This window comes from Neovison vison, chromosome 3 (genome assembly GCF_020171115.1).
Source record: "Neovison vison isolate M4711 chromosome 3, ASM_NN_V1, whole genome shotgun sequence".
In the NCBI taxonomy this organism is placed as follows: domain Eukaryota; kingdom Metazoa; phylum Chordata; class Mammalia; order Carnivora; family Mustelidae; genus Neogale; species Neogale vison.
This window is the reverse complement of record NC_058093.1, coordinates 231,748,425-231,772,909: the sequence shown is the minus strand read 5'-3', so window position 1 is coordinate 231,772,909 and position 24,485 is coordinate 231,748,425. Positions and strand designations below refer to the sequence as shown.

Sequence of the window (24,485 nt, the reverse complement as noted above, 5' to 3'; positions counted from 1 at the left end):
ACTCCGCCAAGTGGAGAAGTCTGAGAAGGCTGGAAAGTTACACATGGGATGTGGAGAGCACCCAGGACGAAGAGGCATAAGCAGTCCAGGAGCGCCCTGCTCTCTGGCTCTGGTGCTTGCTATCTGCACCACCCCGGGGCAGATCGCTTATTCCGCTCTGAGTTGCACCCAGAATCCCAGGATCCTGCTGGATTTGGGTGGGGGCTAGGCTTTGGCCTGTGTCCCCATTTCCCTGCATTGCACCTCCAAGAAGCACTGGGATTCTAGAGAGCCCAGTTGGCAGCCACATCGTTGGTTCATCACCTCCAAGGGGACGAGCGGACATGTGGAGGAGCAGTCTGGAAGGGACCGACGGTGGCCAGGACCATGAACACACATGCAGGTGCCTACAGGGGTCAGGCGGGCCGTGAGCAAAGCAAACCAGCCACACTCTTGGCACACTTTGCAAACACGCAAGATGTTTAAACTCCTAGAATTTTCAGAGTTAGTTTCCTCTTTGGTTTCACCGGAGACATCCAGCTCTCCTCTGCCTTTATTTCCTTGCCCCGTGTTAAGGTAGACAAACCAAGAATGTCTCTCCGCCCAAGTAAGCTGAAGAGGGCGACAGCCCAAGTGCGATGAGACTGGAGAAACTGACAGAGACCGTGTGTGTGTGGAAGGCAGCTGGGAGTGGTGGGCAGTGGTGTAACCTGCGGAGTCTGCCATCTAAAAGGGGCTGCTGCTCGGCGCCAGGAGACAGGCAGACACCAGGGTATATGGATGAGATGTTTCCAGAGAAAAACAGCTGGATTTATCTAGGACAGTCCCTGACCTGAAAACTTCATCCTCCTGAAGTACCCTGGCCCCCACCCCTTACCCTCAACCTCCTGCTGGCAGCTGAGACCACAGCCCACTGCCCTGGTGGCTGGTACGTCCATTGCATCCATGGCCCAGAGTTGGGCCAAAAAGGCTGCAGCCCAGAGTCTGACTTCCCACTGAGGCTAAGGGAAGGAATAGCTCGGTGCTGATATTCTGGCCTCCGTGCTTTCCCCATGGGAAGGGCATCAACACGAATGGACACACACACAGCCAGCAGCCCTGGCAAAGTGATGTTTATTTATAGAAGATGTGGTTTAAAATGGCTTTTAACTTTGGAAAACCATTCAAGCCAGGAATGGCAAGCTTCCCCACTCCTTGTGCCCTCCTGACCTGCTCTCCGGGAAGTGAGCAGCGTGGTGGCACAGGCCAGGAGCGAGGGCCCCCAGGGGAGACTCATTTCTTGCCCTTGCCCTTCTCCTTGCCCTTGCCCTTGCCCTTCCCCTTCTTGACCTTCCCTTTGCTCTTGCTCCGCTTCTTCTTCCTGGACTTGAGCATGGAGCGGACCAGGTAGCCCTTCCACAAAGCCTGGATGAGCGTGGCAGCCCGCACCATGCGCAGCATCTCCTGCTCGGCCTCGATTCTCTTCTTGGCATTGACCTCCTGCTCGGCCCGGATCTGGGAGAACTCCTCCACGAGTACATTGTGCTTCTGCTTCAGCTCCTCCAGCTGGATCTTCTCCTCCTTGTGGATGATGTCAAGCTCCTCGTACTCTACCTGGGATGAGGGTCAGGGGGTGGGGGTCACCAAGCGTAGGGCACTACCTGCCACCCTCCCCCACAGGTATCCCCGCCCATCTGGAAGGGGCTTCTGCCCCAACAGCGCCACCTGCACTAAGCCTTTCTGCATCCAAGGCCCGGATGCGATCAGGAGAGGTGGTGGGGTCCATCCCCACTGTGGGGGGGACCTGGCTGAAATCATCTCTGGAGAAAAGGAAGAACACAGCCGGTGGGAGGAGGGGGCAGACTGGCTCTCACATTTCGGCCTGGCTATGGCTTGTTGGGGCTTCATGTTGGAGCTTCATTTGTCCCCTGCAACATGGGGACAATTCCAAACCCAGGAAGTGGGTGGGAGCTTTCTGCAGGATTAAAAGATGGGGTGGACACCATATACCGATAGGGTGCCAGGCACACAATGGGGACATAAAAATGCAAGTTCTGGGGCACCAGGATGGCTTGGTTGGTTAAGCATCCGACTTGATTTCAGCTCAGGTCATGATCTCAGGGTCATGAGATCGAGCCCTGCATCAGGCTCTGCACTCAGTGGGGAATCTGCTTGGGATTCTCTCTCTCCCTCTCCCTCTGTCCCTCCCCTCACTCATGTTCTCGCTCTTTCTCAAAAAAAAATTTTTTTTTTTTTTAATTTTTAAAGCTACTCCTGCGACTAAAGCTGTGTTTCTCACAAAGATACCCAGAGTGGAACTTTCGCAGGTGACTGTGCCCCACAGTTCTTCCTTATGTCCAACCATTGCCTCCTGCTACAATTTACATCTATCCTCACTCCCTTCCACTCACACTTACCAAGCATCTGCCAGAAGCAAAGAACTGAGTACACTTGGTCTCTGCCAACAAGGAACCCAACGCCCTCACAGGGACCAGAGAAATAAGAGCACAGCCTCTGAGCTCCCTCCTCCCTGGAGCACTTATGATCGGAGAAAGCAAGACCCTGACTTGCCCTTCCCCTGACTTGGGACCACTCAGAGACTGATGTCATCTCCAGTGCTTGCCAAACCTTCCTGGCCCTGAAGCTGGGCCCATGGCCCCCAATGTTAGCACAAAGCTGTGGGGAGGGGTGTGATGGGTTTAAAGGGCACCCTGTTTTCCAGGCCACCATTCCCTAGGCAATTCCAGATCCTGTGCTGGGTACAAGCAGTTGTGACAACGGTGCCTCACTGCTTCGCCATCCTGGTCCCAGCATTGTCCTTACTGTCTCTGGTGATCACGGGCAGATCAGGCTTGGAAAGGTCAAGCCCCCTGCTTCAGGACCTCCTGTTGGTAAGTGGCACTAGAGTAGAGCCTCCAAGCAATAATTGGTACCATCTTCCCTGCACTATCCCAGCATGTGGCACATCTCAGGCCCACAGCGGAAACTTGCTGGGTGACCGAGTGAAGTAGGGGAGGCAGGCTCATGTCTGAGTCGGCCGGGAAGGAGCCCCAGCTGCGAGGCTGCTGGCAGAAGCTGAGTGCAGAAGGGACAGGGAGTATGGGATGCGGACACTAGATGGAGCCAAGATCGTTGGGCCTAGTGACAAGCACTTGGTGGCATGCAGCTTCTGGCTCTTTCTTTTCCATCTCTCGCCTTGCTGCCCCAGGCCAGACAAATCTCAGGCCTAAGCAAGGGGGCAGGGAAGACTGGGGAGGCCCAGAGCTTGGCACAGACAATGAACTGTTCCTACAGGATCATGGGCAGTGCACTTGAGAAACTGATGGTGGCACAAGTACCTGCTTCTCACCCATCTCCATATCGTACTTCTGGATCCAGTTCTCGATTTCCGTCTCCACTTTGTATTTCTTCTAAAAAAACCACAACGAGTCAGTGTTTGATGGATTGATATGAATAGTAAACTGCTCCGAGCTCGCTCTTCACCAGGGCTAAGGCCTTGCCCACTACTCAACATGGTAGTTTCTCCTTCATTGCTCAGGTGACAAAACTGGGGCTCAGATGTGCTGACTCACTTGCCCAAGATCACAGCGCTAACCAGTGGTAAGGCCTGGAACTGGAAGTCAGAGGTCAGGCTCCAGAACATTCTAGGCAAGGCAAGGAGCAAGTGCAAAGGCACTGAGTTAAGAACAGGCTTGTGGTTTTAAGAATAGACTTGGAGCCAGTGTGGCCTGAATGGAGTGACTGAGAAGGAGCGGGGTCCCAGGGAGGTCAGAGGGAGAAGCTGTGGAAGGAAGTGTCAGCAGGAAAAGGAGTTTAGATCCTAGAGTAACGGAGAGGGGAAGCAAGCTGGGTGTATGCGTGCTGGGGCTCAGGGGGGATATGGAGAAACAAAAGAAGAGATGACATTAACCGAACACTTACTGTTGAATCTCATTCAATCCTCCTAACAACCCGTTAGCCTAATCGATCACTTTTGCTTTCAGGATGGCGAAACTGACTTATTTCATTCAGCATAATCGCCTCTAGTTTCACCCATGTCCATGCAAATGGTGGGCATTCATCCTTCTGATGGCTGAGTAATGTTCCACTGTATATATAAACCACATCTTCTTTATTCCTTTGTCTGTTGAGGGACATCTGGGCTCCTTCCACAGCTTGGCTATTGTGGGCATTGCTGCTATGAACATTGGGGTGCACGTGCCCCTTCTTTTCACTACATCTGTATCTTTGGGGTAAATACCCCATAGTGCGATTGCTGGGTCGTAGGGTAGCTCTATTTTTAACTTTTTGAGGAACCTCCATACTGTTTTCCAAACCCCAGGAAACAAACTGAGGGTTTAAGAGGGGAGGGGTGTGGGGCGATGGGGGAGCTGCGTGATGGTATTAGGGAGGGCACGTGTTGTCTGAACACTGGGTGTTACCTGCAACTAATGAATCATTGAACACCGCCTCAAAAACTAATGATGTACTGTATGGTGGCTAACTGAACATAAATAAATAAACAACAAACAAATAAATACATAAATAAGGCAAAACTGAGGCTAGAGGGGCTTACAAAATTTGTCCGAGGTGTCTGAGCTCCTTCACGTCCTTTGCTCAAGGTGGGTATTATCAACCCTGAGGGGGTGGGGCTCAGAGTAGTTAAAGAACTTTCCCAAGGTCACACAGCCGGCCTGCTGCTGGGCAGACAAGTCTCCCTGTCCCAGTCCCCAGGGCCTGTGTGCAGCATCCTCCCACTCCCAGGGGACGCTAGCTCAGTCCTGGGCTTCCCCTGCTCCCCTGCCCTCCTCCTCAAGGGAGCTGTTCCTTGGGTGCCTGGAGCAGCCCTGCCTTGCCTTGCCCTCCCTCTGCCTCTCCTTGTGCCCTGCCCCCCTCCGCCTCCCTTGTCACCGCCCACCCCCCCGCCCCCTGCTGTCCCCGGGCACCTTCCGCAGCGCCTGCTCTGCCTCCCGGTTTTCTGCCACCAGGTTGTGGTACTGGGACCTCAGGGTCAATAACTCCTGCTGGATCTTGGCCGCCCTGGCCTGCGAGGCCCGGAAGTCGGCCTTCTGCTGCTTCTCTGCCTCCTGCTTGGTGCGAAGGAGGCTGTTCTCCGAGAGCCTGAGCACCTGGTGCAGGTGGTTTTTCAGTTCTTGGATCACAAAGTTCTCTTTCTCCACCTGGGCCGGGAAGACCAGAGGCTCCATTATTCCCTCCCGGATGCCCAATAATCCCAGGAGAACCGGCATGACCGCCTGCTTCTGGCCGGCAGAACAGGCCACCTGCCTTACTACCCCACAGATTCCTACCCCTCACACCCGGGCAGGACAGGGACAGCCTGCTTACAGACAAGGAAGGGGGCCGGGTCATCTGTCTGGGGCTTACAGCTGAGCAGGGACTCTGAGGTCAGGTCTGTCTGGTTCAGGGCCCATGTTCTTGCCCACCCCCCTCTCCCACTTCCTGGCAGGAGTGATGGGCACAGGTGAGCCAGAGAGAGGCTGCCAGGCAGGTCGGGGCCAGTCACAGAGCTCCTGCCCGGGGCACAGAACCGGGAGTGCTCAGTGGGCAGACACTCGGTGTCATTCAGAAAAGTAGGAGATACACATACTGTGGGTATTGCCGCCTGCTGACTTGTCCCCTGCCCTCAGTTGGTTTGAAAACAGGAACGGGGGTCGAGGATGGGGGCATTTTGCAAATAAGCTCCACAGGCTGGTCCCAAGCCCCAGGGTCTCCCTCAGAGCACATCAGTGCTGTGGCAGGTTCAAGTCAGCTGCCTTGGGCTGGGCCGCAGGGGTTCTGAGCTGGCTTCCTGCCTGCAGAAAGCCCCAAGGCAGGAGGGGCCTTTGGGGCAAGCCTAGGCTGCGCACAAGGCTTCTGGCTCTAGGTGGTGGGTTCTAGAACAGGCGGTATTATCAGCAGTCAGAGCTTTTCCTGATTGATGTCACTCCCTTATTTTACACTGAGATCCAAGGGACACAATAAAATTGGCCCACCTGGATAAATGAAATTTGACCCCAGATCTTTTCGACTTGGATGCCTGAGCTGTTTCTACCACTGGAACAGGACCAATAAAACCACTCGGGCCCCCCTCTCTGTCCCTCTCTGGCACCCTTTAACCTGTGAGTGATGTCTCCTGAGCACCCAAGAGCCTGTCATCTCTCCACTCAGAAAATAGTTTCCAGGGCGCCTAGGTGCCTCAGCCAGTGAAACGTTTGCCTTTTCCTCGGGTCATGATCCCGGGGTCCTGGGATTGAGCCCCACATCAGGCTCCTGCTCAGCAGGGAGTCTGCTCTGCTCTCAATCTCTCTCTTAAATAAATAAACAAAATCTTAAAAAAAAAAAAAAAGAAGAAGAAAGAAAACTGTTTCCATGCCCTTCTTTTGTGCCAGGCTCACTGGGGACATGACAGTGGGCCAAAAGAGACAAAGTCCCTGTCCTTTTATGGGGATGTCCGACCCATACCAAATCATCAAAGAATCACATACACATGTATCAACAAACACCGATGAATGCCTTAAAGGGCAAAATCAGTGAGAACATAAGGCGGGGGAACAGCCTGAACCAGCGTGTTGGGGAGGGAGGGCGGCATGAGGTTCCGAGGGCCTCGAGCTCCGTGTATCATGGGCAATGAAGGGGCAAGTGTGCACAGCAGCACTGGTGGGCCGCCCCTCGGGACCCATTCTCCCTGGAAAGACTGTGGAGCAGAATGCGCCCCCAGGGACAGTCCAGCTTTCCCAGCGTTGCTAGCCACTGGGTATGGGTAAGAACTGTGCCACGCTACTTCCAGGTTGTATCCCTAACTGGCAAGATCGGAGGGCCCTCCTCCCCTTTCTCCCACCTGCTCGCTGGACCAGTGACATGTGACATATGGGGTTGGGGCTTCTGGGTCCACAGTTAGAAGTCCTGTGTGGGGCACAGCAGAAAGGCCAGACGGGAGGAGTGTAAACCCCTGACAATTTCATGAGGCAGAGTTTCCGTGTCTGCTCCAGCTCATTCACTAGAGAAAAACACATTTTTATCTTGACTAAACCATGTGATTTGAGGTCTCTGTTTCTGCAGCCAAAGCTGTTCTTAGACACTACCTCATGGGGACTTTGTAAGGCTTTAGTGAGAAAATGTACATAAAACATAATACATAGTTATGTGTCCCAAGTAGTTATTAGACGGGGATCATGTTATCATTTCCCTTCTTAAAAAAGTCTTCTAGAGCTTCCACCTGTCTCATCTGGCCCTTGTCCTCAGGACAGAGATCACATTCTTTGATCAGGCCTCAGAGGCACAATGTGATCTGCTGGCAAGGCCCAAAGTATTTACTTATCCAGATCTTATAGGAAAAGTTTGCCTGCTGCTGGCCCGGCAGGTTCCTGCTTACCTCTCTTGCCTGCTATGCTCCCTTTCGTTCTTCCTGGGTTGGCTTTGGGTCTAAGCTCAGTTCTCTTGTAACACCGTCTTCTAGCGCTCTATGCTTACCCTTCATTGTACTTCTCAAAACTGTAATTAAGTCAGGTCTTTAAGACCCACCCCCCAGGAACTGCATGAGGCAGGGGCCATGTGGACTTAGGTATAAGACCTGGTACTTGGCAAGTGATCACACTGACATTTGTTGAGTGAATGAATGATAGCAGGTGTTTCAATCACTGAGGGAAAAAACCCAGCTGCCCAAAGGTCTGGCTCCTCTGTGTGGCTCCTTCCATAACCTCACCAATACCTCGGAGCCATACCTCTGCTTCCCTGTTCCGCATGATTGCCGCCAATTCATTTTCAAGAGTGTTGATGATTTCTTGGTTCCTCTTGTTCCGTCTGTCGATGTCCTGTATGAACTGACTTCTGTCTCTAGCTTCCACGGGACTAGTGAGTAGCTTCTCGAACAGGAAACCGCGCAGTTCCATCAGGCAATCAATGAAATTCTGCGCTTCGACGCTTCTGCTCAGGGTGTGCGTCTGCGCGAGGCTCACGGCCTGTGGGTTATTGAGTAAGAGTCTCAGGATGTCCTTGGTGGATTCTTTGATCTGGCGCATCAAGGGCAGGAGGTGGGATTTCTGCAGCTCTAAGGAGAAGAGGCGGTCTCTGAACCACCCTTCTTCCTCATACTCTTCCTCCTCCTGCAATCGCCTTTCTTTATCCTGCAGGTAAATGACGCTGCCCAGGAGGCTGTGGCAGAGATCTTCGTGCTCTCTCACGGCCTTTATGATGTCCCCCCCAAGCATCTTCTCCAGAGTCTCGTAATTGGCCCCCATGTAGGACAGCAGGGTCACCAACTCCACCTTGTGGATGGTCTCATCCAGGACGGACATGATCCTCTTGGTCTCAATGGTGGTGAGTTTGGACTTAGAGGGGACCAAAGGTTTTAGCAGGGAGGCTGGCTTCTGGGATGGCTCTGCCGTCAGCCTCATTCTGTTGATGTCGGGGCCCTGGTAGAGAGGGGCCACGCCGACGATATCTAGAGCCATTTTCTGAGCCGTCGCCTTGCCTCCGTGTGCCCGGGGAGATCAAGATGCTGCTAGGCTGCACGGGTCTCCGGCTGTTATTATCTCCAGCAACCCTGAGAAGGAAGGAACAGGCAGTTAGTGGAGCTAGGCTGCTGGTGTGGCTGCGGCAGCCACACGTGGTTGACAACAGGAGTTTGTCCTGGGTGCCCCACAGCAAGGACACAGAACCTCTCACCGAAAGCAGTTTCTAGCTTTGTGACGGCATCGGGCTGCAAGGGTTGGGGGACCGAGTGGCGAGGTGTCAGGCAGGGAACACCATTCTGCTGAAGTGACTTAACTATGGAAGATATTAGATCCTTAACTATGGAGGATGAAATGGATTTGTTCAGCCATTTATAGTAATGAGCATTTAAATGCAACAGATAGCATTTCGGGTGACTTAACATGAATGAATAAAAGTCAGCACTAGTGGATTTTTTTTTTTTTTTAAGTATCTAAATACAGAAAATTAGTTACACGGGTGATGGAAAGAGTTGTGAGGCTAACCAGGGAAGGGGAAAAGCCACCCAGCCAATGACAATGGCAGGAGGCCACCACAGAAGGAGGTGGTGGTGAGCTTGGGGGCAAGGGCCCCCCGGGGGGAAGCTGGAACCACAGCCATTTCCTGTCCAAGAAGAGCTATAGCCCCCAAGGAGCTGGGGCCACTGCTGGCAAGGCAGCCCAAAGCAGAGAGAGGAGGAAACACCAAGGTTTCTTTCTTCTCCTGCCCTCCAAGCCAACACCAGTGCCTCCTATTGGCCAAACCCAGCCGGGAAACCAGATGACAAGGGAGTGTGGGCAGTACAGCCTGCAGGTGTCAGTGGCCTAAGACAGAGGCACAGGGACAGAGCAAACAATGCAGCCGAGAGTAAAAGGGACTAGGAACAGCGCAGCACCTCCACACTGATTTTTAAGTGTGGATTGCAAACATCAGGGTGGGGATGAACAGTGGCTTCGAAACACAGTTTTTAAAAAAAGATTTTATTTATTTATTTGACAGAGAAAGATCACAAGCAGGCAGAGAGGCAGAGAGGCAGGCAGAGAGAGAGCGGGGGAAGCAGGCTCCCCACTGAGCAGAGAGCCTGATGTGGGGCTCGATCTTAGGACCCTGAGATCATGACCTGAGCCAAAGGCAGCAGTTTAACCCACTGAGCCACCCAGGTGCCCTGAAATACAATTTTTAAAACTTGTTTCACTAAATGCAATGTTGTATCCTGGATGGGATCCTGGGGTGAAAAACGGACCCTAGGAGGGCAACGTAAAATCCAAACCAAGCTGATATCGTAGTTAGCAGCATTGAACCAATGCTAATTTCTTGCTTTTGACAGACACTTCTCAGCTATTTAAGATGTTAATGTTGTGGGAGCTGAATGAAAGGCTTTGGGAATCCTAGACTATCTTCGTGACTTTAATCTACAGGGTGGTTTTTTTTTTTTTTTTTGAGGTTTTATTTATTTATTTGCCAAAGAGAGAGAGAGAGCAAAAGAGTCAGCACAAGCAGGGAGAACAGGGCAGAGGCAGAAGCAGGCTCTCTGCTGAGCAAGGAGCCTGGTGTGGGACTTGATCCTAGAACCTGGGATCATGACCTGAGCAGAAGGCAGATGCTTAACTAACTGAGCCACCTAGGCATCCCTTAATCTACAATTATTACAACATAAAATATTTATTTAAAATTAAAGATGCTCAGAAAAATGTATGGCAGGAATCAGAGACCAATAAAGTTGTATTCACAAAATAGGCTGAGGTCATGACCAGCCTTCAACAGCAGAGGAGGGACTTTGGAGTTGACCCTGTAGGAAATTGAGATCCATTTTGATTTCAGGAAACAAGTAACAGGATGAAGTCAGATCTTGGAGAAAGATTGGTCATAATGGATGATTTACAGGGAAAGGGTTAGTTATATATAGGAAAAAGGCAGGTAGGTTAAGTTGGGATATTTATAAATCTTCTACCTCAGGGCCTTTGCACATGCAGCTTTTGCTTCTTGAGATACTCTTCCCCCTCTCCTCCTTGCTAAGTTAATTCTTTGTACTCAGAGCTCAATTCAGGTGTCCCTTCCTCACAGAAGCCATCCCTGGACTTCCAGACGGGGTCAAATTCTTGTAGTAGGTTCTTATAAGGCCACATTCCTTTTTTGCAGGCACCATCCCCATTCCAATCTCCTTCCCTCTAGCTTGTGTATACTAGAGTGGCTGGAAATATACAATGCTCAACTTCTCAACCTCATTTTCAGTTAAGAATGGCTATAGACACAGAGCCAATAAAATCGAGAAGTTTCCTAGGGGCTTCTGGGAGACTTTATTCCTTCCTACTGCAAAAGAAAGACATTGTTGGTTTTACCTCCATTCCCTGAACTTGGGCTTTAATGCTGGAGCAACGGCAGCCACTTTGTGAGTGAGAAGAAAAGGTTAAGAGAATTACAGGAATGCTGTCCCTGATGTCATTGAGCCACTGGACCTTCCAAGGGTCCATCTTCTCTTACCCAGATGACTGGGATAACCTCTTCACCTGTCACTCTGCTTCTGCCCCCCTACCCCTGTCTTGTCTCAGCATTGCAGCCAGAGGGAGACTTTTAAAATGTCGGATCCTTCCACTCCTCTGCTCCAAATCCAGCTCCCCGGAGCTGACTGTTAAAATTTCAGGGTATTTGTGAGCTGGTTGTGAAGCCATGGGTAGTTTGAAGTCAGCCATGGTGGAAGTATTATACCAAGGAAATTGACAAATACTACAAATCAGCACCCCTTCCCTCCACTCCAGCAGCTCCCCATCTCACTCAGGATAAAAGCCAAAGTCCTTACAGTCCCCAGAAAGACCTTCCATCATCTATGACCATTCACTCTTCTGTCCTCATACTGACCCTTTGGTACTCCTTGAACATGTCAAATGTGCTCCAACCTCTGACAGGGCTTTTGCGCTTGCTGTCTGCACACCACTATGCCCAGCCCCTCCGCCCCAGGTCTGGAACATTCCTCTAAATAGCTATAAAGCTTGTTCCCTCACTCACTTCCTTTTCTACTCAACTCTTAGGGTAGTAGTGAGTGCTTTCCTGATTTTCTTCCTAAAATATAAAACCTCGCCTTCTCCCTGCCTTTATCCCCTTATCCTTTACCTTTTTCCCAGTTAAGTATCACCATCTGATGTTTCTAAATGGGCTGGTTTATTGTCTGCCTTTCCCCTCCCCTAAAAAGTAAGCTCCAATGAAGGTAGGGGGTTCATCTACTTTGATCACTGCTGCATACCCAGCCCCGAAAAAAACACCTCAGCCTCGTCTTGGGGACAGGTGTGGGGCTGGCAAGGACAGATATGTGCCATTCTTACTGTCACACTCTGAAGTCTTTTGAAGAAGGAGTCATCTGTACTTGATGGGTGAGACCGTTTGCATTCGGGGTCCTGGGAAAAAAGATGGGGCCCTTGAGAAACTGGGAAAATTGGGGACAGAGGTTAGGAAGGGAGGACAAAGAGCTTGGTTTTAAAGTCATTTAGTTCTTGTGCCTGTCACTGGTGTCGACAGTGGACAAGAGTGTCTCTTCCTCTCCGTGCGTGACCCATGTCCTCTCTGTCAGGTGATAGCGTCCCGGTTTTCCATTGGGGAATCGGTCCTCTCTCCCACTGTATGCAGTCCTGGTGGGACTGCCAATCAGCGAAGGCTGGGAACCCTGAAGAATCACACGTGGATGGGAAACGGTGGGAGCTGGGTCGTGCCAAGTGGGGGGTTCCTAAAGATCCTGCACCGAGACTCCCAGAAACTTCCTTGGCTGCTGTCCTTTCTGGGACCCCTTATTCAGCTTTTCCTTCACCATGTGGCCTTAGCCACAGTGTCTGTGCCTTGCAATCAAAGAACCCTCGTGGAGAATACTCCAGGCATCAGACAAAGAACGATCCAGATCCTGGGGGCTCCAGAGAGGCCTTGGGGATGGAGACATAAATGCAAGGGGAAAAGTTGCTGGTAATCCGAAGCCACAAGAGATGTTCAGTTCTCTAAACCAGAGTCAAAGGAGAGAAGAGTGGGAATCAGAGGAACATCTCAAGCATCTCAAGTGACTATAAGCCAGGAAGAAAGGCCGTCAGATCAGATGCTAAGGATGCTTCTTGGTTCCTTGGCCAGGCAAAATGGGTCCCAAAGCTAGAAGCCTGGGAGTTCTGGGAGCTGACAACTGAATCGGGGCATTATCTTGCATCTCTTTGTTTCCCACCCACTTTCTGTTCCCAAGTCAATCTCGTGAATTCTCTTAAGGCTTTTCCCGAAGATCACGTTTGGGGACAGCCGGGAGCTTCCCAGCTCCTCTCAGGGAGGACGAAGGATCTTCGCTCCGTGACCACAGGATGAACTTGAACAAAGTGTTTCACGAACGCACTTCTCCCCATTGTTCCCCAAAGCTCTCAAGCATAAATCAAAACGCCTGAATTCTTCAGAGATTGCAGCTGGAAATGCAATGTTATATGAAATGTTTCCAATTTGCTTTCAGCCAAATTACCTCTTTTGCTTTAAAGGGCAAACTTGTTTTCTTTGATTATGATGACGCCCATCAGTTTTTGACAGCTCATTTGGGTGAACACGAAAAAGCCGGTGGAACGAGGATCGGGGGAAATGCATTTGACTCTGATGACAAAAATCACTGGAGAATCTCTTTTCCTTGAATCCTAATATGATCGTTTCATGTCCTTTTTAATGCCACCAACCTTAATATTTAAATCATTTCCAACTTAAGCCTCCCCTTTTAAAATCCCTGCCCTGAGAGTGAAGCAAGATTGTTAATGGATGGGGAACCTTAATTGGATCTTCCCTTTATTTGTCATTAATTCTGCTGATGAACTTTATAAATGGAAATATATCTTTATCATGCAAATTATACCTCGTCTTCATTCAAATGGGCTTGTTGGATATTTTATTACTTTCACTCTCAGAACATTTTGAAAAAAAAAAAAGGTTTGAGCGAAATTATATTTTTTTCCCCTTGGGAGAAAAAGAAGAAGAAAACCCAACCCTCGAAAATACCACACAAATCCGACAATGGTCCGTGGAAAAGTCAGAGGGGGTTAAACAAAACCGGAGTGTGTGAGTGTTTGGAGGGGAACATCTCATTTTATTTCATTTTATTTTGGGGGGTGGAAATCTCATTTTAAAGAATGCCATTTTAATATTAGCTAACTCTTGAGAACTGCATACCAGATACTGTTTTAAATGCTTTGCGGGAATTAACTCCTTCATTCCTTGCGGGAATTAACTCCTTCATTCCTTACGGCAACCTTATAAGGTGGGTGTTTCCATTAGCTCTTTTTATAGACAACGAAAGGGCACCAGGGGAGGTTAGATGCATTCATGAGTTTACAGTTCCTAAGGGGCTGAGATGGGGTCTCAGCCCAGGCAGCCTTTCTCAGGGGCCTACCCCTTATAAACTGATATTCTGCCTGGTCTCACCATTTTTGGATCAACTTCTATAGTGGACCAGGCACAGTGATTCTTTGCTGGTCCAGTTTCAATAAATTCTGTCAAGCAGAGACCCAGAGGGCAGACGTGTTCAGGATTCAGTTCCTATGGCATTCAATCTACTCAGCGACCACAAATATGAATTCTCTTTTTATATATATGCGTACCTCCACCGGTAGTGTTCGTGCTTCTGGTGGGTAGAGCCGGGATTAGACACAGTTTGCAAGAAGAGAGCTATCACCCCATCCCTCTCACCTAGCTCAAGAGAGCTTATCAGAATGCAAGTGAGTGAGTGGCTGAATTATTTTAGGGAGAGCCTTGAATCATCTCTCATTGACTTTTATGTTTTTGAGCCAATCATTTACATACTTTGGAGAATATTACAAACTAATTACCGAGACACACCTCATAAGTGATCACGACACAGGGATCGTTGGGCACCATGAGGCTGCCACGTATGAGGCAGAACATGGGTTCCGGGTCAGGAAAGAAGCCTTCATGAGCATTAGGTCTAATTCAGGGTTGTCCAAATCTCTTTCACTAGCATGCCACTTTTGGGATTTCTGCCAAGTCTATAGACCAAGCTATTCTATTATCAACTCTTTTTTTTTTTCCTGAAGTATATGTTCATTCTTTTTTTTTTTTTTTAAGATTTTATTTATTTATTTGACAGAGAGAGATCACAAGTAGGCAGAGAGGCAGGCAGAGATAGAGGAGGAAGCAGACTCCCTGCTGAGCAGAGAGCCCGATGCGGGACTCGATCCCAGGACCCTGAGATCATGACCTGAGCCGAAGGCAGCGGCTTAACCCACTGAGCCACCCAGGTGCCCCGTATATGTTCATTCTTAAGGACTTTTTGTTAAAAAGTATCTCCATTATAACCAGAAAAATCTATATCATTTTCCTTATATAGAAGGTAATAATGTCTACAGTCTGATATTTTACTCTAGGACGATGCTATTGCCCAGGGATGATGAGTGTGAGCCCAGACTGCTGTTGTTGAAAAGCAAGATGAGTAAGTGATAGAGAGAGGTTATAGACATATTAACAAAAAGGAGAAGAGATAAATGGCTAATGTCAAGAAGGAAAGAGGGGCCATCACTATTGAGCCCATGGATGTTAAAATGATAATAAAGGAATGTAATGAACTACTCTAAGGCCATAAATTTGATAACCTGGATGAAATAGACCAATCCTTTGAAGATACAATCTACCAAAACTCTCACAAGGAGAAATAGATAATCTCAATGGGCCTTTATATATTAAAGAAATTGATCAATAATTAATAACTTCCCCAAACAGAAAACACCAGGTCTAGAAGATTCCACTGGTGAATTCTACCAGACATTTGAAAAAGAAATTATACCAATTTTCTAACATTTCTTCCAGAAAATAGAGGCATAAGGAATATTTCCTAACATTACTCTAATACCAAAATAGGCAAATACACTATAAGAAAGGAAAGCTACAGACCAACATTTCTCACAAACATGGATGCAAAAATCCTTGACATAATATTCACAAATTGAATCCAACAAGGTGTAAAAAGAATTATATTCCATGACCAAGTGGGATTTCTTCCATGTCTGCAAGGCTGGTTCAACACTCAAAAATCAATTAGTGTAATCCATCACATCAACAAAAAGAAAAATCATATCATATCAACAGATGCAAAGAAGCATTTCACAAACTCCAACACTGTTCATGACTTAAAAACAACAACAACAACAAAAACAAACTTCTCAGCAAATGAGAAATAGAGTGGAATTACCTCAACTTGATAAAGAGCATCTACAAAAACCCTACAGCTAGGATCATCCTTAATTGTGAGAAACTAGAAGTTTATTCCCTAAGATCAGGAACAAGATAAGAATGTACCCTCTTTCCTTCCTGTTCAACATCATAATGGAAGTCCTAGCTCTTGCAACAAGACAAGAATAGGAAGTAAAATGTAATACAGATTAGGAAGGGAGAGATAAAACTATCTTTATTCACAGATGACGTGATTGTTTATATAGAAAATCCCAAAGAATCAATATACACACTTCTGCAATTACATAATTACAGTAAAGTTGCAGGATGTAAGGCTAATATACAAAAGACCTATTAACAACAAACTGAGACTTTCTCAGTGGCATAATTAGAATTCAAAGAGACCTGAGGGGTGCCTGGGTGGCTCAGTCAGTTAAACCTCTGCCTTCGGCTCGGGTCATGATCTCAGGGTCCTGGGATCGAGCCCCTAATCGCACCGGGCTCTGCTCAGCAGGGAGCCTGCTTCCCTCCTTCTCTCTCTCTGCCCGCCTCTCTGCCTACTTGATCTCTGTCAAATAAGTAAATAAAATCTTTAAAAACAAAACAAAACAAAAAAAAACAAAAAAACCAGAGACCTGAAAGGGGTCTTCGGCACAGGCTTCTCACCAGGAATCAGTGCAAATACCATGAGTGCCATGTGTGTGTCTCTCTTCCTAAACCAGGTATTGTTGAAAAGTGAACCAAACACATTCCTCTCTGATACCAGCCCTCGTGGTACATGGATTCCTAGTCAAGTTCATGGTACAAGTTCATAGTACTGGATTCCTAGACAACTAACTATTTCCTCAGTGATTCTTTGCTTCGATGGAGGTTTTTGTTTTTGTTTTTTGCCTTCCTAGCCCCAGTCTTGGTACTTCCCACGACTAGATAAACAAAGGCTGCTTGAAGCTTAGCTGTGAAAGAGCTAAGAAAGAGCGGGTCGGGTTAGGGTGGGACCTGTGGCTGGAGATCGAGATGACAAAGAGAAGTTTTCAAAAGAGACGGAGTTCATGGTCTTTGTTTTCATTTTCTACCCTAGTGGAAAATTTGTAATTCTGGCATGATTGCAGATTGAATAACACCGCGTCGTGGGTTCTACAATTTGCACAACTGTTTCATGTACTTTGTCTGAGATATACAATTCCCACCCACCCACTAGTGATAGTCTATCACTAACACTAACCTAATCTAACACTCCCTGCTTCACTCCCTGAGGTCCTGCTTAGGACTCAAGGAAGTCTTTGATGGCTAAGGGATTCCTGGTCACTTAGTTCTGACTTTACCACCTACCTGCTGGGTTATAGGCAGAGGTTTTGCCTTTGAAGTAGGAGGATTTTTCCTTTGAGCCTCGGAAGATCCCACTGGTCTGGGAACCATGCAACAGCTTTCTTCGGAACTCTGTATGCTTTATTGGAGGTTTCTAAGTCTAGAGTGGAGAGAGTGAGGGGTGGAAAAGGGTAGAAAACCCATGACGGTGACTGTTACCCAAAACCAGGATGGCATCAGCAAATCACTGTTGACTAAATGAAGAGATAGCAAATCCAGCTCTAACAATAGACCCATTTCCTCACATGGAGATGTTGGCCTAATAGGATAATGTTATTTCACAAAATACATTATGTCCTGGATTAGAACCAGAAAATAGTGTCATGTTTTAATAATGAAAACTATGGGCCAAGATTTGGCCTATGATTGTTTCCCATCTCTGTACTCAGGGCTTGGAATTTTTAAACAAAAAGATTTAAATCTAATTTGTTTTTCTCTTTCATAGGTTTTTTTTCCCCCCCTATTGCTACTTTTGATCTGCTACCCAATCCTCTCTTGTCCTGTTTGAGAACCTGTGTTTTGTGGATGATACTTGGTTTGCAAAAGATTCCCAGGTGGGAGCTGTAGCATTGAACGCTAGAGGTATTAAGAGAAGGGATCTCATCTGTGGTGATGACTCTACGGCTGTGGGCTTCAGCGTGACCCTGTGCTTTGGAGATAGAGGACACCAAATAGTGACAGAGCCTGGGAGGGAATGTGCTCCTGGTTCTAATGAACACTCTCTGCCGGACGCTGGCCATAGCTACAGCCCTGGGCAAATTCACTTGACCTTCTGGGACTTCATCTCCTCATCTCTGAAGCAGGAAAGAAAAACACAAGCCTACTGCAGCGTGATTAAGTTTGTGGCTTCTCGTGGCAGGCAAATGTGAAGTTTAATCTTTGCTGTGTGGCTTTAGGCAAGTCAATCAACCTCTCTAAGATTTGGCTTCCTTTTCTGTAAAATGGGGACAGGGATGGAGCCCATGCTCAAGAGAACTGTCATATGAAATAAAATCCTGGCGCAGGGGTGCCTGGGTGGCTCAGTGGGTAAAATCTCTACCTTTGGCTCAAGTCATGGTCAGGGTTTTGGGATCGAGCCCCACGTCCTGAGCCCCACGTCCGACTTTCTGCTCAGCAGGGAGCCTGTTTCCTCCTCTCTCTCTCTGCCTGCCTCTCTGCCTACTTGTGATCTCTGTCTGTCAAATAAATAAGTAAATAAAATCTTTTTTTTTTAAGATTTTATTTATTTATTTGACAGAGAGAAATCACAAGTAGATGGAGAGGCAGGCAGAGAGAGAGAGAGGGAAGCAGGCTCCCTGCTGAGCAGAGAGCCCGATGCGGGACTCGGTCCCAGGACCCTGAGATCATGACCTGAGCCGAAGGCAGCGGCTTAACCCACTGAGCCACCCAGGCGCCCCCAGTAAATAAAATCTTTAAAAAAAAAAATCCTGGCTCAGTAATGTTTAACCTTCTTGACTTGTTATAACATCAACAATAATATAATTTAGTATTAACATATGAACATTTACTTTTTAAAATAGAAGATGTATTTTTCCTCAATACATATGTGTGTTCTTTTTTTTTTTGTGCAGAAGGGTTTATAAAGAGCCAAAATGGAACCACTTTGACTCTTTTTTAACTATTTGTTTTTAATTTGACTGCTTCGTACATTATTTTCATTTTTCTGCTGGTGATGGAGGAGGCCTGGAGCCCCTTTAGTGTCTCTTTCCCAGCCTCCTCCTCCTCCTCACAAATTAAGTCACCATGATTTTTAATTCCTCCTTTGCTTACAATGTAACTTTAGGAGTGTTTATGTCTGGTTATATCCAACTGTGGGTAGTATCCCTGTGGTTGTTTGAGACCGAAGGAAGAATTTCCTGGTGGTGCATTTACCGTCTTCTAAAATAAACTTCCCCCACTTAAGAAAAATATTTAAATTATCATCTTATCAAATGCAAAACACTCGCTTTTCCTGACTGCTTGATTACGTTGAAGAAATGTCTTTTTTTAAACCAAGGACCATGACCCTTTAGTGAATGGTGAAATCAATTTGCCTGTTGGGACTGGAGTTCAAAATAAATGAAATAAAATAGAAAATATTAGAGCACATTGCATGTAGTAAGGAGTCAGGTGTAATTAAACACACGTGTGCTGGGTCGAGAAAGAAAATGTATTTCTTTGTCTGGTTTGCTGTTAAAAAAACAAAAAAAACAAAAAAAACAGCCTGTGTTTGAAAGCCCTCACGTTAAAGGCATTTGATTGGTCATAGAGTATAAACTGGGGCTATGATTTGAAAGCTAAGGTCAATAAGATATTTCTCCCCGATGCTCTGTGTTTCAAATGATCTTGATTTGCAATCACATTTGCATTCAGTTGTACGAACTGGGGCCTGAAGGGAAAGGTAGGTGTGTGGGTGCATGTGTGTGTGTGTGTGTGTGTGTGTATGCGCGCGCGCACATATTTTGCCTTATATGAAAGTATCAGTCCAGGGGGTCAGTAGGAGGGGGATGCAACTCTTGATTTCAGCGTTTTGAGTTTGAGCCCCTTGTTGGGCTAGAGATAAATAAATAAAACTTTTTTTTAAAAAGGGAGAAAAAGAAAAAAATCAGTCAGGACAGGGTTTCTCAAGCTCCATGTTAGGTCATGTTAGGTCTGACATGTTAGGTCACATGACTCTTTGTCGTGGAGGCCCTAGGAGCATCCCTGGCTTCTACCCATTCGATGGCAGTAGCGTATTTCTCCCAGCACCACTTCTGATCGGTTGGAGACCAAATGTCCCCGGAGATGGGCAAATGTTCCTGTGGGGTGGGGGTGGAGGGTTGGGGGATGCCCCTGGTGGAGAGTCACTGGTTTGGACCATAGTGGCCTTGCTCTTCTATAAAACTCCTGCCTTCCCCACCCTAAGTCCAGTGCTCTATCCAGGTTCAAAAGAAGGCTTGTGCCTGGGTAGCTCAGCTCTATCTCACAGGCGGAGCTCTTGCTGTCTGAAGCGGCCATCAGCTACAGAGTCAAGATCAGGTTCACAAGCTGGGTGTTAGGAGACCCAGGGGTATGACTCTCCCCTGCTGGGGCTCTTGGAATAAGTCTGGGCAAGGCCCTTATCTCTCTGGTGTCTGGGGGATACGACAACTGTCCTAGCCACATCAAAATGTAGCTGGGTGGAGGAGGGTTGATTTACTAGATGGGAAAGCCCTTTTGCAAGTTAAAAGCCCTCTTCAAAGGGGAGTGATAATTATTATATGTGGAGGCATAAATCAGGTGGTGCCTCATTGCCCTGAGTGCTTGTCTCCTGGGGAAAAAGTGTGGGGGTGAATTTGGCCCTTAAGCAGAGAAGACTCCCCTTTCATTGAATTTTTCACCATAAACGGAGTGAAAATCTAAGCTAAAACCATGGCATTCATGTCTGACCACGTATGCCTAGAGTGTTCCTGAAGGATGCCTTGCTCAGGGCTGGGGCAGAGTTCTGTCTGGGATGCCCTGGGCAGCCTGTCGGGCCTGGAGGCAGGGAGGTTGATGCTGGAACTTCTTCGCCTCTGTTATCACTGCTTCCAATCTAAGGCTGTCTGGGGCTTTCTGGGTGGAGGATGAAGTCTGGGAAAGGGAATGGTGGAGTGGATTCTTGCCTTCTACGAACTGCCTGTGTATATTGAGGCGAGGCATGAACAGTGACCTCAGACCTCACCCCTTCTCATGCTTGCCTTTCCGGCCATTGTCACTACTTTGCCTTTTGTCCTGGCCTGGCCTGGCTATCTGGTTCTGATTCTATTCTCACTTCCTCTTGACCATTTTACAGGGAGCTCAGGGAATAAGGAAGTCATCCTGATTTGATTGGTTAGGAAATCCAGCCATGGGGCTCCTGGGTGGCTCAGTCAGTTAAGCATCCGACTCTTGGTTTTGGTTTTACTCTTGAGGCTGTGATCTCAGGGTTGGGAGATCAAGCTCTGCTTTGGGCTTAGTGATGGTGCTGGAGTCTGCTTGAGATTCTTTCTCCCTCTCCTTCTGCTCCTCCTGCTCATCCTCTCTTTCTCACAAATGAACAACCAAACAAACAAACAAATCTGGCCTCGACAGCTTTCCTCATTGCTCAAGAGGAGGGATCAAAAGCTCGGGAGGGGCGTGGCGGGAGTTTTCAACAGGGAGGGACCCAGAAGACCAGACCTACAGCCTGGGAAATTGTGGTAGAAGGGCTGGCAGGTGCAATATGATGAGAAGATCAGGTTTGGAAGGCTGTTGCAGTGAACGGGGAACAGATAGGGGTGACCTCCAGGAGACACAAAGCAGTGGCTCCAGAAACATCGAGATGACAGAATCAATGGGACGAGAGGAAGGACTGGACACGGGGGATGGGGGAGAAGGAAATGAGGGATGATGTCTAGTGTGCTGGCTTAGGTATCTGGATGGATTGTTTTGGTGTTTAAGACAAGCAGGGGTTGAGGAGTTGGGGTGTTTATTGCTATCTATGTGCCAAGCCTTGAAAACCGTGGGGCCATGTGGGCCGGGAAGGAGAACCTCTTCCTAATTCACACCAAGGCACTATATATGGATAGCCTAGCAGGCACCGGAGTGGGACACCTAGGAGATGTGCAGGAGTGGTTGGGTATCTGGAGTAGATTTCAAGAAAGACCCAGAAAGATCCCCAAATGGGACAGCTGTCACTGCACAAATGGTGACTGAAGCCATGGTGGGGGTAGGGGACACAGAGAGTAAGAAGAACAAAGCTCTTTCACTCTTTTGATGACATTCCTTCTCGTTGACTTCAGCCTACCTGACCTCTGCCCTCACTCTCTGTGCTGCAGCCCTACTGGTCTCTGAAGTGTTCAAAGCACCAGAATCTTCACCCACCATGTTCCTTTTGCCAGAAACCAATTGCCAAGCCCAGATTAGCTAATTCTCAATCTCTGACTCTCAGCTCAATGGCAGCCTCTCCCCAGACTGGAAAAGAAAGTGTACCATAATCTCTGGAAACCCTCTCCACCTTTTCTGCATGGTACTGATCACAGGTGTAATTTTTTTCTTTTCTTTTCTTTTTGCAGCTCTACTGAAGTATAATTTACATACCATAAAATTTTCCCATTGTAAGTGTACAACTCAGGACTTTTTTGGTAAATGCTCCAAGTTATGACCCATGACCACAAAATTTCTGTCACCCCCCCCAAATTCCTGTGAGCTAATTGGCAAACAATTTCCATTCCCACCTTTAATTTTTCTGGATATATCATATAAATAAAATCATATAAATGGAATCATATCATATGTAATTTTTTGCATCTGACTTTGTGCTTAGCACAGGACTTTTTAAGCAGGGGTGACTCTGGCCACAAGAGACATTTGACAATAATTTGGAGATGTATTTGGTTGTCACAACGCGGACGGGGTGTTACTGGTAGGTAGGGGGTAGAGGCAGGGGTAACGGTAAACATTCTGCTCTGAACAGCACACCCCCCTACAACAAAGAATTATCCAACCCAAAAGGTGCCAGGGTTGAGAAACCCTGATTTAGCCTAGTATTTCTTCTCTTTCTTTCTTTCTTTTTTTTAAAGATTTAATTTATTTATTTGACAGGGAGAGAGATCACAAGTAGGTAGAGAGGCAGGCAGAGAGAGAGCAGGAAGCAGTCTCCCTGCTAAGCATAGAGCCCCATGAGGGGCTCGATCCCAGGATCCTGGGATCATGACTTGAGCCAAAGGCAAAGGCTTTAACCCACTGAGCCACCCAGGCGCCACTAGCCTAGTATTCCTGATGTTCATCCTTATTATAATGCATATTGTCATTTTGTTTCACTATTCTATTTTCTGTCTCCATGAATTTGGCTATTCTAGATATCTTATGTAAGTGGAATCCTGCCTATTTGCCCTTTTGTGATTGGCTCACATTCACCTAGCATTATGTCTTTGTGGTCCATTCTTGTAGCATTTATCAGAATTTCATTCCTTTTATTTTTTTTAAAGATTTTATTTATTTATTTGACAGAGAGAGATCACAAGTAGGCAGAAAGGCAGGCAGAGAGAGAGAGAGAGGAGGAAGCAGGCTCCCTGCTGAGCAGAGAGCCCGATGCGGGACTCGATCCCCGGACGTGAGATCATGACCTGAGCCGAAGGCAGCGGCTTAACCCACTGAGCCACCCAGGTGCCCCAGAATTTCATTCCTTTTAAAGGCTGAATCTAATTCCGTTGTGTGTATACCACATTTTGTTTATCCATTTACCCACTGATGGACTCGAGTTGCTTTTTGGGGAAAGGTTTTGTTGACCTTCCTGCTGCATCACTCTGGAAATGAATCTCCACAGATATAATTATACATGTATCTGTATTTTACTAGATTAATGACTATCTCCCACATTAGACAAGCTCCCCGAGTGGGAAAATGAGGGTTTTGTTGTTGTTGTTGATCGCTTTACCCCAGCACCTGGTAGTAGCCGCTCAGCGAACACTTGTTGAATATATGAATATTTAAGGTGTGGAATGAGAAGACTTCCCCGATCCATTTTAAGCAGGAAGAGTCAAGGACAAATGTGCTTTAGGAAGAAAAAGAAAAAACCAAAACATTGCTAGTATTTACTGAGCTCAGCTCCCATGCCAAGCTTTCCGTCACCCCATTTCATCCTTACAAAACTTTTGAATGTACAATGAAATCACATTTCAAAGCCAAGAATGTGAGTTAGAGTTTAAAGTTGCTAGAACAAAGGGCAAACATTGGTACGATCAAATCTATGACCTAATCTGAGCACTCATTCGAGTAAGATGTCTTTTGTTGCATGCCCACTTTGGAATGAATGGCCAGTCGGTGGAATGGAAGGGAACTTCTATCCCCATCACCTATGATTGACTTGAAATCACCTAACCAGGATGTGACTCCACTTGACTAGTTTCATTCACGCTTTAAGGACGAAAAAGCGGGGATGCGAAGTGGTAAGCAGTGGGGCAGAGCAGAGGCAGGACAGAGAAGGTGTCCAGGAGTCCCGGCAGGCAGTGGAGAGGGAGGTCTGGACTGAGGCAGGGGCTGGAGAGCACTGTTCTGAAGCAGGGTCGGGATCGCGGTGAGGGCTGCTGACTCCTCGCGCAGCCAAAGGGTAGCGGGCTGGACGCCATTCCACATCTCCCGCTCATTCCCCGCGCTTCCCCACCTGGTCAACTCACCTGCTCCGAGGGTCCCAGGTTTCTCAGCGTCGTTCCCGCCGCTGTGCCTGCGTTGCTAGGTTACCCGCCAATCACTGAAGGAGGGACTCGGCACCTGACTGACTTTCCTTTTCACCATTCAATTTCTTGTTCCGCTCAGTTCGCCCCACCTCCTGAGGCCTGACCAATCAGAAACACCGCCTCTCTGACCCTCCACCAATTGAAAGACCCGGGGCTCTCTCTGGGTTGGGCTGAACAAGTAAGGCGGGGAGGGTAGGCGGGGAAAGGGGCATAGCTTATTTGTCCCGCCCCTTCCCAAGGAGGTGGGTAAGGAGTCCGGCATCAGCCTCGGGAGAGAACTGGGAAGGACGTGAGGCTTGGCCAATCAAGGCTCATCATGCAGCCTAGGTAGCCAATAGGTCGCGGCAAAGGGGAAATGGG

General features: G+C 47.9%; 1 protein-coding gene across 3 annotated transcripts; it reads right to left on the bottom strand.

The window, feature by feature from the left end:
• Window positions 1-1,076: 1,076 nt before the first annotated feature.
• Window positions 1,077-24,125, bottom strand: IQCD (IQ motif containing D). Of its 3 annotated transcripts, XM_044244224.1 has the most exons (6): window positions 24,066-24,113; window positions 16,915-17,050; window positions 7,659-8,479; window positions 4,884-5,117; window positions 3,297-3,368; window positions 1,077-1,572 (listed from the first exon to the last, which is right to left on the bottom strand). In XM_044244224.1, exons 3-6 carry the CDS (start codon window positions 8,385-8,387, stop codon window positions 1,252-1,254), a joined length of 1,356 nt encoding a protein of 451 aa, XP_044100159.1. In that variant the 5' UTR covers window positions 8,388-8,479; window positions 16,915-17,050; window positions 24,066-24,113; the 3' UTR covers window positions 1,077-1,251. The 3 variants fall into 3 exon arrangements, with proteins under 3 accessions (XP_044100159.1, XP_044100160.1, XP_044100161.1); XM_044244225.1 differs by lacking the exon at window positions 16,915-17,050 and having other exon boundaries at window positions 24,066-24,125; XM_044244226.1 differs by lacking the exon at window positions 4,884-5,117.
• Window positions 24,126-24,485: the final 360 nt, after the last annotated feature.

Excerpts from the sequence above, each read along its gene's own strand:
- IQCD (XM_044244225.1), bottom strand. The coding sequence starts at position 8,387 with ATGGCTCTAGATATCGTCGGCGTGGCCCCTCTCTACCAGGGCCCCGAC. Across the intron at positions 3,369-4,883 it reads CAGAGCAGGCGCTGCGGAAG|AAGAAATACAAAGTGGAGAC; the intron begins GTGCCCGGGGAC and ends TGGTTTTTTTAG. Across the intron at positions 1,573-3,296 it reads TGGAGATGGGTGAGAAGCAG|GTAGAGTACGAGGAGCTTGA; the intron begins GTACTTGTGCCA and ends CCCTCATCCCAG.